We start from the raw sequence: 9,736 nt of genomic DNA, 5'->3' as shown, positions 1-9,736 counted from the left end.
TCAGGCGCCTCGCCGGGGTTGGGGAGGAGGAGGAAGGGATTTGAGAGACCCATTAGTAGACAAGGCTGCAGAGATTCCAGGAAGGACCTGCTGGCTGTGGGCTGACTGTGCCCGCCCTTGCTCCCTGGAGAACAGGACCCAGACGACAGCTCCACACCCCAACAGCTCCCAGGGCGCTTGGAGAATAGCTTAGTAGCATCGTATTTCCTGTTTTTCTTTTTTTCAGTTCAGTTCAGTTGCTCAGTTGTGTCCGACTCTTTGCGACCCCATGAACTGCAGCATGCCAGGCCTCCCTGTCCATCACCAACTCCCGGAGTCTACCCAAACCCATGTCCATCGAGTCAGTGATGCCATCCAACCATCTCAGCCTCTGTTGTCCCCTTCTCCTCCCGCCCCCAATCCTACCCAGCATTAGGGTCTTTTCCAATGAGTCAACTCTTCGCATGAGGTGGCCAAAGTATTGGAGCTTCAGCTTCAACATCAGTCCTTCCAATGAGCACCCAGGATTGATCTCCTTTAGGATGGATTGATTGGATCTCCTTGCAGTCCAAGGGACTCTCAAGAGTCTTCTCCAACACCACAGTTCAAAAGCATCAATTCTGCAGCGCTCAGCTTTCTTCACTGTCCAACTCTCACATCCATACATGACCACTGGAAAAACCATAGCCTTGACTAGACGGACTTTTGTTGGCAAAGTAATGACTCTGCTTTTAAATATGCTATCTAGGTTGGCCATAACCTTCCTTCCAAGGAGTAAGCGTCTTTTAATTTCATGGCTGCAATCACCATCAGTAGTGATTTTGGAGCCCCCCAAAATAAAGTCTGACACTGTTTCCACTGTTTCCCCATCTATTTCCCATGAAGTGATGGGACCAGATGCCATGATCTTAGTTTTCTGAATGTTGAGCTTCAAGCCAACTTTTTCACTCTCCTCTTTCACTTTCATCAAGAGGCTCTTTAGTTCTTCTTCACTTTCTGCCATAAGGGTGGTGTCATCTGCATATCTGAGGTTATTGATATTTCTCCCGGCAATCTTGATTCCAGCTTGTGTTTCTTCCTGCCCAGCGTTTCTCATGATGTACTCTGCATAGAACTTAAATAAGCAGGGTGACAATATACAGCCTTGACGTACTCCTTTTCCTATTTGGAACCAGTCTGTTGTTCCATGTCCAGTTCTAACTGTTGCTTCCTGACCTGCATACAGGTTTCTCAAGAGGCAGGTCAGGATGTCTGGTATTACCATCTCTTTCAGAATTTTCCACAGTTTATTGTGATCCACACAGTCAAAGGCTTTGGCATAGTCAATAGAGCAGAAATAGATGTTTTTCTGGAACTCGCTTGCTTTTTCGATGATCCAGCGGATGTTGGCAATTTGATCTCTGGTTCCTCTGCCTTTTCTAAAACCAGCTTGAACATCTGGAAGTTCACGGTTCACGTATTGCTGAAGCCTGGCTTGGAGAATTTTGAGCGTTACTTTACTAGCATGTGAGATGAGTGCAATTGTGCGGTAGTTTGAGCATTCTTTGGCATTGCCTTTCTTTGGGATTGGAACGAAAACTGACCTTTACCAGTCCTGTGGCCACTGCTGAGTTTTCCAAATTTCCTGGCATATTGAGTGCAGCACTTTCACAGCATCATCTTTCAGGATTTGAAATAGCTCAACTGGAATTCCATCACCTCCACTAGCTTTGTTCGTAGTGATGCTTTCTAAGGCCCACTTGACTTCACATTCCAGGATGTCTGGCTCTAGGTGAGTGATCACACCATCGTGATTATCTGGGTCGTGAAGATCTTTTTTGTACAGTTCTTCTGTGTATTCTTGCCACCATTTCTTAATATCTTCTGCTTCTGTTAGGTCCATACCATTTCTGTCCTTTATCGAGCCTATGTTTGCATGAAATGTTCCTTTGGTACCTCTAATTTTCTTGAAGAGATCTCTAGTCTTTCCCAATGTGTTGTTTTCCTCTATTTCTTTGCATTGAAAAGTAAATACGCGTTAATTAATTCAAGCAAACACCGTAGTAGCAAAAGCTGCGGACCAGTCAGGAGTGCAAGAAAGTTTGGCCCCAGGAGGCCACCGTTGGGCGGTGCTATTCCACACAAGACAGTGCGAGACAGCCGTCCAGTGGAAGCCTGGCCAGCGGCGAACAGGGGCACCAAGGGAGTCCCGCGGGCCGGCCTTTGGTTGCGAGCGTTTTCCGAGCCGCGGCATCCCTGGCGTGGGATAGACACGGAGCCCCCGGCATCCGTCAGTGCGCCAACTCGGAGCTTTACGGCCAGCTCCGCCCAGATCTCGCGAGAGCGCAAGCGCACGTCTCGCGATACGCGGGCTCGGGCGTAAAAGAGGGAGATCTGAGCCGCGGCGGCGACGGCTGCAAGCAGGCTGAGGCGGTGAGGTGAGCGGCCAGGGTCCCGGGTGGGGGCCTGGCTGAGACGGGGGCGGGTGCCCAGCAGAGCCGGCGGGAGTCGGGCAGGGAAGAGGCTGGGGCCGCCCGCCGGGCCTCCTCCGGGGGCTGTGAGCCGGCGCCCCTCGGTGTTCCCGCTTGCTTCTCTGAGACCTGGGCCGCCGGGCTCTCATCGGCGCACCCACTGTGTCCGCTCGCCCACCGGGCCGGAGTCCCTGCCGGCCCGCCCCTCCGCTCCGTGCTCTGTCCTCTGAGCCTGGGCGTCCAGTGCGGGGGCCCCCCAAGACTTCCTCTCTGAGAGGAGCTGGAAACGGCCGGGACAGAGGCGGCCTCGGAGGAGAGGGACTTCAGGGAGCCCCGACCCCCCCCCCACCCCCCGGCCCGAGACGGCGCGGTGCAGACAGAAGGGCTCTTCCTCAGTCCCTTGCGAGTTGAGCGCACTGTCGCCCGCACCGCTGCACCTGAGCGGTCAGTCTGGGGTGCCACTACATTTTCCACCTGAGGAACCCGGTGGGAAGATGGGAAGCGCCTTGCCCAGAGTCGCACTCCTGGCAAGTAGTGGGACGGGCACTTGGGTTTCCTCTCTCACGTGTAAGTTAGGAGAGAGCAGGTAGAGGAGCGGTGAACTCAGCAGGCCAGTGACAGTGCCTGGGGCGCCGTGAAGTACAGATGTGGGTGGGGAGGATCCGTGTAATGTCTGTAGGTTCCTTCAGGACGGGGAGGGCACTACAGAGGCAGAGTGCTCTGCACTCCAGCTCAGGGTTCCGTTCAGAGCAGCGGACATCCAGTGGTGAGTCTCCTGGATACAGAAGATGGCATTTGAGCTGCCACCTTTTCCCTTGCCTTATGGAGCGGCTTAGTTCCAGGCAGGTGAAAATGCATGTGTTCTTTTCATTCTTGTGTATAAGGTGCATCCGCTCTTACAGGGGACGATGTCTTGAGAAGAGGATGTATTGGCTAAATTTCCCATCGCGGGATGGAAAGTATCAGTTCAGTTCAGTCGCTCAGTCGTGTCTGACTCTTTGTAACCCATGGACTGCAGCACGCCAGGCCTCCCTGTCCATCACCAGCTCCCGGAAAGTATTACAGCCCTGTTCAAACAGAGTGATGTGCTCTCCGGAGCAGAGTGCTGCTGCCTGGCTCCACATGGGCCATATCTGTCTACCAGGCTCACAGTACTCTTGAGTGCTCCTCCCTGGTCTCTCTGCCAGTTCAGTTTCTGTTTGTATGAAGGAGAGGTGGAACAGCTGTGTTGTGCAAGAGTGGAAAGGACAGCCTCCAGAAAACTAGGGCTCTGCATTCACAAGACCAGTTGTTTAGTTGCTAAGTCACGTCTGACTCTTGGCGACTCCATGGACTATAGCCCACCAGGCTCCTCTGTCCATGGGATTTCCCATGGAAGAATACTGTAGTGGGTTGCTATTCCCTCCACCAGGGGATCTTCCTGACCCAGGGATCAAATTTGGGTCTCCTGCAATGGCAGGTGGGTTCTTTACCACTGAGCCACCAGGGAATCCCAGTGCACAAGGTCAAGGTTCTTGTTAAATGGGAAATTCAGAATCAAACCAAGATTCTTCACGTTTTTGGAGGTGAGGAGTGGGTTGAGGGCAGGTGTTTTCCATCTAATACTTAGAGGTCATCAGTGAGAGCTGGCTGCTTGCCTCAGAGGAAAATGGTATGCACCTGGAGGAATTCACACCTTTTGGCTGTTCGCTGTGCTGGGACACTTCCACCCTTTCTGACTGGTAGACTGCCTGGTGTGAGGCTGTGATTAGCACAGGTTTGGGGAGGCAGGTTCTTTGCTGCTGCTTGTCCTCGGCCTTCACACCTTGGCCTGTGGAGCACGGTCGACCTTAGAGCCAGACAGACCCACGTTCCCGTCTCAGTTCTGTAACTCTGGAAGCCTCACCTCTAAGATAGTATTCAAGAAGACCTGATTCATCTGTCAGTTCTGAGGATTGAGATGCCATATGTGAAATTACAAGCAGAGTGACAGTTAAACTCTGTGGCGATAGCTGTGCCGTCTGCGTTTGGAGCCTTCTCTTGGGCCCTGTAATCCTCCCAGCCTTGAGAAGCGGGGTCCTCAGTTTTCGGATGAGGAGACGGGCCCCAGAGGCCTTGGTGCTTACTAAATGTCAGGTGCCTTTCTCTGTGGTACCTGGCTGAAAATGGTAGAGATGTCGTTGTTAACCTATAATTAGCATTGCAGTGGCTGTCATCCTTACTTGCCACTGTTGGGTGCTTTGTTTCTGACTCTTGGACGCTAGGCTTTTTGTGAGTGCTTATGTGGGAGGTGTGCCACCTGACTGCTGAACACCTCATCTTGGGAGCCGTCCGTTTGTCCTGCTGGTGTCAGCAGCTTGGTGGCATACTGTCTTTTTATGCCTCCGTTTCTTCTCTGAGAAACTGGAGGTGCGGGCTCCCAGTTAACTCCAAAGAAGGTGGTTACAGACGCTGGAATATTTTAAGGGTTCTAGAGAGCGTTAGGGGAGTGGGGCTGCCCAAAGGTACCCTCTGACCAGGCAGCTGGCAGTGGTGATGGCGCAGCAGAAGGCTCCCTCTGACCCTTTCCCTTGTTTTCTTCCAGAAGGGAAGTAATCATGGAAGACCTGGGGGAGAACACCACCGTCCTGTCCACCCTGAGGTCTTTGAACAATTTCATTTCTCAGCGAGTGGAGGGAGGATCTGGACTGGACGTTTCCACCTCTGCCCAAGGTTCTCTGCAGATGCAGTACCAACAGAGCATGCAGGTGAGCAGTGTGTGTTGGGGTAGGGCCTTCAGGTACACAGGCCTGCCCTTCCAGATGGATCAGGTGAGTGGTGTGTCTTGGGGTAGGGGCCTCTATGGACAGACACCTGTCCTTAGGTAGGACTGGATCAAGTTCTATGTAGATGAGGCAGGTCAGTGTTTTCTCAGCCTGGAGGCCAGCTGGCCATCTTCTGCATCTCCAACATGGATATTCATAGCTTTGGAGGATAGCTAGAGGTCATGATCTGGCCCTGAGATGTCCTGACTCAAAAGCCTGAGATAACAGACCCCAGAGTGGGCCTAGTGTTTAGTATTGCACTCACACTATGAGCTCACAGACACTAGAGATAGGATTGGAAAGCCAGTTCATTTAATTGAGGAATAAAATCCTAAACTGCCTGGGATCATGACCACTGGAATTGTGCAGCCAGCTGCTGGCTTCCTAATGGTGTAACACATAGGAAGGCTGTGTTGTAAGGATACGTTCTTGGTCAGCCTGGCGGGAGGGGCAGGGCAGTGAGAGAAGGCTTGGGCAGGAGATGGTCTCAGGCTCGGGAGGCCGTTTGCACATCTTCCGGCTTTGGTTTGCCATGGGGTGATCTTTACACTTTCGGTTTGATTATTGTCTCATCTCACTTTATTTCAAGTGCTCGGCAGCACTCACTGTGGACATGGTTGTAAAGTCTCAGGTCTTCTGAAGGACTTTAGGCTCTGAAGCGTCGTGGGGTCAGTGCTAATTGGGGCAGGGATTGTGGGGTCCACACAGGGAGGGAGTGTGGTGTCTGAGCCTTGGCCCGGCCCCTGCCTGCCAGAATCCAGCTCCAGCTGGTCCAGGGGTTCCCTCAGGAAGGACAGTATTGGCGATGAGAATGAGAAGACACAGCAAGTCTTAGCGTTTCATAGTGTCTCCTGACTTTATTGTTTTCAAGACAGCTTTTATATTTTTAGTGGTACATAGAAACAAATGTAAAGTATAGAGTCATACCAATTCAGCTTAATGGGCCAGCAGTTTTGACCCTCATCAAAACCGTTTGCATATCTTTAGTTACAAAAAGCCTCATTTTGTTTACATCATCTTCTGGCCTGGGGGCCTGCTAACATCTTGTGACTCTCCATTGATAAGGGTTGATCAGTCAGAACACTTTTGTATCAGGCACAGCAGGAAAGAATTCATCAATAGAAAGTTTCAAGGTAAAACCTGTTTTTGGTAATTTATTCTACCCCTTGAGCTTAACAGAGAAGAATGTGGTACCATAAAGTCATTGTACAGCAAGCTGAAACAATGTAGCGCAAAGGTCAGTTCTTAGCAAAAATCACCAGCTAAATTAACAATTGTTTTATTATTTGTATTAAAGCTAAACTTTTATTTATATAAATTTCTAACTATTATGCTTTCATTATATAGGCTAAACACGTTAAGAGTAAAAACATAGGGAGTAAATATAGACTAAGTAACAGTTTCATAAAGCAATATTTCTTATATTTCCTAACAAGCCTTTTTTCCTACGAAGGGTTCTGTGCCCATTGGGGCTTTCTGTGTGGAGGCTCTCAATGCTGTTTTATTATTAAGGAGCAGTCATGCACATTAGCGCCAAAGGCACAGGCACCTTGTTAAACAGACTAAAATGCTAGCAAGGGAAGTTTAGATTAAAATACTCTATATCCTAGATAATCTAATAGGGTGCCACTGTTCGGGGGCCTTGTTGATCAAGGTTTCAGATTGATCTATTTTGGGAAAAGATCAGGAAAGACCTTCTGCCTAAGTCACAGAAAATAAGAAGAGGTTTATTATAGGAAACATCAGAAAGATAGATATCTTTAAGGTGAGCGCTGAAGCAGCCTTCCGAGATTCCCTGAGGCCTGAGTTGCTCTGCTCGTCAGGTCTTTTCCTCATGACTCTGTCATGGGTGGGATCTCGTGAGCTGGCTCCTGGCACCTGCCCCTCGTAGGGGCTGCATCTGGCGATCCCGGGCTTCTTTGAGTCCCTTCTCCGGTCCCTGTTGGCTGTGCTGCTGCCGCCTTTCTGCTGATGACCTGCCCTGGGGTCCTGTGTCAGACGAGCCAGGAGTTTCTGTCGCTCTGGGAGTCCTGATGAGCCCATGTCTGGTGTGGTACGACAGAGGCTAGTGTGTGTGTACGCATTCACTGGCTGAACAGTTGAATTACTTACTCTGTGTTTGTTGGTGAGCTAAGTTGCTCACTGCCCCTTTTTAGTATGGACTGTTCTTTATTCTGAAACTAGGTCATTTATATTTGTTTTTGGTGTTAAAACACCATTTTTGAAATAGTGGAAATAGACTAGTTTTTTTTTCCCCCCTTGGTCTTTGCTCACTGGCAGAATATGAAGTTGGCAACTTTCGGTTGAAAAAGTGTTATAACTTTGTTGATGCAGCTCTCTGGGAACTTTGGGCCTGTCGGAACTCGAGTCTGGGATTTCCAGGGTCCCAGTTCTCACTCAGCTCTGACCTGAATGGCTTCCCCAGGTGGGTAAGTGAGAGCCGTAGCCAGAGTGAGCTGATTAGAGCCGTGGGGCGCAGGACCTGCCTGGGAGCCCTGACCTCAGACGTGTCCTGTCTCAGGAGTCCAGTCAGTGTTCCCTCTCTTTCCTACCAAGCTGGGCAGGTGAGGGGACAGAGCAGCTGCAGGTCTGGGAGTCTGGAAATAGTCTTGTCTGCTAGTCCCCGCCCCTGCTTCATTGTAAAGTTCCTGTTTCTGTGCTGTGTGTCACTGTTGGCTTAAACATAAAAATATGACTTTCCTTCAAATACTTTTCCTTTCACTGCCTCAGGAAGATGTGGCCAACGGTTCTGGGTCTCGGGGACCCCTGTGTGGCACCTTCACACCTGGAGCTGGGGTCCCGCCATCCTCTGAAGAAGCTGGGCCTTAGCTGCAGACTCAGTGAGACTAAGAAGACTGAGTTGATGGAGGGTTGAGTTAGGAACTCCCAAATGTCAGCAGGTGGGAACTGAAATGAGAGAATACATCACAGGGGTGAAGAAAGGGTGGGCTTTAGCTCCCGAAGGAAGTTGGGGGAGGGTAGAAAAGAAGTCTTTCTCCACCCGGGATTTTATACCTGGGGCATGACTGGCATTTCGGGCTGGGTAACTTTCTGTTTTGCAGGACTAAACATCCCAGGCCTCTCTCTGCCAGATGCCAGGAGCAAACACACACTGCCGCCCCTTCTTGTGATCAGTAGTGTCACCAGACATGGCCACGTGTCCCTGATTAGAATGAGAGCACTTTCTAGAATCCGTTGCTTCTTGAACTGTAAAGTGCATATGAATCACCTGAGGATACCTTCAAAAGGAAGACTCTGATTTGGTATCTGTGGTGTGGCCTGAGATTCTGTGTTTCTGTTAGGTGCCCTGAAGATGCCGTATTGCCAGACTGCAGGCCAGTCTTAGAATGGTTGGGCTCTAGCCCACCTGAAGACAAGGTCCTGGCAGTCGGTCATTCTGTGATACTGTTGGCTGTGTCTTCTGAGGCCCTTCAGAGCTTCCATTCCCACTTATTTACTTACCTCTGAGAGGAAGACTTCTGATGGGCCCCAACTGCCAGGCCCAGCAGCTTCTCCCACTGAATCAAACGCTAACTAGGTGTTGAGGCCGTGGTGTTCTGCAGTTAGATTGAATAGCTCCAATCAGCTGACCTTAAGGTGGGAGAGTACCTGGGTGGGCCTGACCCAGTCAGGTGAATCTTTTAAATCTGGGTCCAGAGATCAGACAGAAGTCAAGAGATGCAGGCAGGAAAAGGGTTCCACACGTGTGAGATTCTCTCGTTGGCTTTGGGTGTGGAAAGGCCCACGTGGCAGGGAATGTGGACGGCCTCTGGATGCTGACAGCCGCTCGGGTCTGCCAGCCAACAGGAAATAGGAAGAGGCTCCTGAGTTACGAACACAGCTGCCGACTGCATGGACTTTAGCCTGTTGATCAGCTTCCCTGATGGGAGAAGCTGGCTGTGTGTGCCCAGCTGTCTGACCCACAGAACTGATAGCCAGTTTATGGGCGTCCAAGCTGCTGCATTGGTGGTAGTTTGTTAAACAGCACAGAAAATGAACAAGCTGGCACACGGTCGTCTGAAAACGCACCGTCCTCTTCTGTCCTTGACCCCCTCGCCTGGCTGCCTCCCGGCTGCCGTCTCCCCGCTGTGGGCCTGGGGCTCCTTCTTCCGCGGGGCCAAGGGAGGGCCTTGTGGGGAGCGGGTGCTCAGTGAGGAGGTGTCGAGTGCGCCCCTCGCCTCCCTCGGGTGAGACGCAGCTGCTGAGGAGCTGCCTTTCCTTTGCACGGGGCCCGGTCAGTTGGAGGAGCGAGCAGAGCAGATCCGGTCTAAGTCGCACGTCATCCAGGCGGAGCGGGAGAAGATGCAGATGGAGCTGAGTCACAAGAGGGCTCGCGTGGAGCTGGAGCGGGCGGCCAGCACCAGCGCCAGAAACTACGAGGTGGGTCCAGGCGGGTCGCCCCAGAGCGTGGGGGGGGGGGGTCGTACCTGGTAGACCGCGGGAGTATGAGCCCCCTGAGCTGGAGCCCAGGCGCGCTCCCTGCCTTCCTGCGCCGCCTGAGGCTGTGGGTCCCCAAGGAAGGCA

At 51.6% G+C, this 9,736-nt stretch overlaps 1 protein-coding gene across 14 annotated transcripts in view; it reads left to right on the top strand.

Moving 5' to 3' along the window:
- The first annotated feature begins 2,318 nt into the window (after positions 1–2,318).
- The window catches only part of MAD1L1 (mitotic arrest deficient 1 like 1), a 283,031-nt gene continuing 275,613 nt past the window's right edge, over positions 2,319–9,736 (top strand). For 12 of the 14 annotated variants that reach the window (XM_081552512.1, XM_081552522.1, XM_081552510.1 and 9 more), the window contains exons 1-3: positions 2,319–2,396; positions 4,993–5,155; positions 9,452–9,592. In XM_081552512.1, the coding sequence (XP_081408638.1) occupies positions 5,006–5,155; positions 9,452–9,592 (291 nt within the window). In that variant the 5' untranslated portion in view covers positions 2,319–2,396; positions 4,993–5,005. The remainder of the gene's footprint in view (positions 2,397–4,992; positions 5,156–9,451; positions 9,593–9,736) is intronic. The other 2 variants (XM_081552518.1, XM_081552520.1) reach the window with 1 other exon arrangement.

This window comes from Giraffa tippelskirchi, chromosome 13 (genome assembly GCF_054371585.1).
Source record: "Giraffa tippelskirchi isolate mGirTip1 chromosome 13, T2T-mGirTip1v1.2.pri, whole genome shotgun sequence".
Classification (NCBI taxonomy): domain Eukaryota; kingdom Metazoa; phylum Chordata; class Mammalia; order Artiodactyla; family Giraffidae; genus Giraffa; species Giraffa tippelskirchi.
The sequence above is the reverse complement of the archived record's forward strand: the minus strand, read 5'-3'. Positions and strand labels throughout refer to the sequence as shown.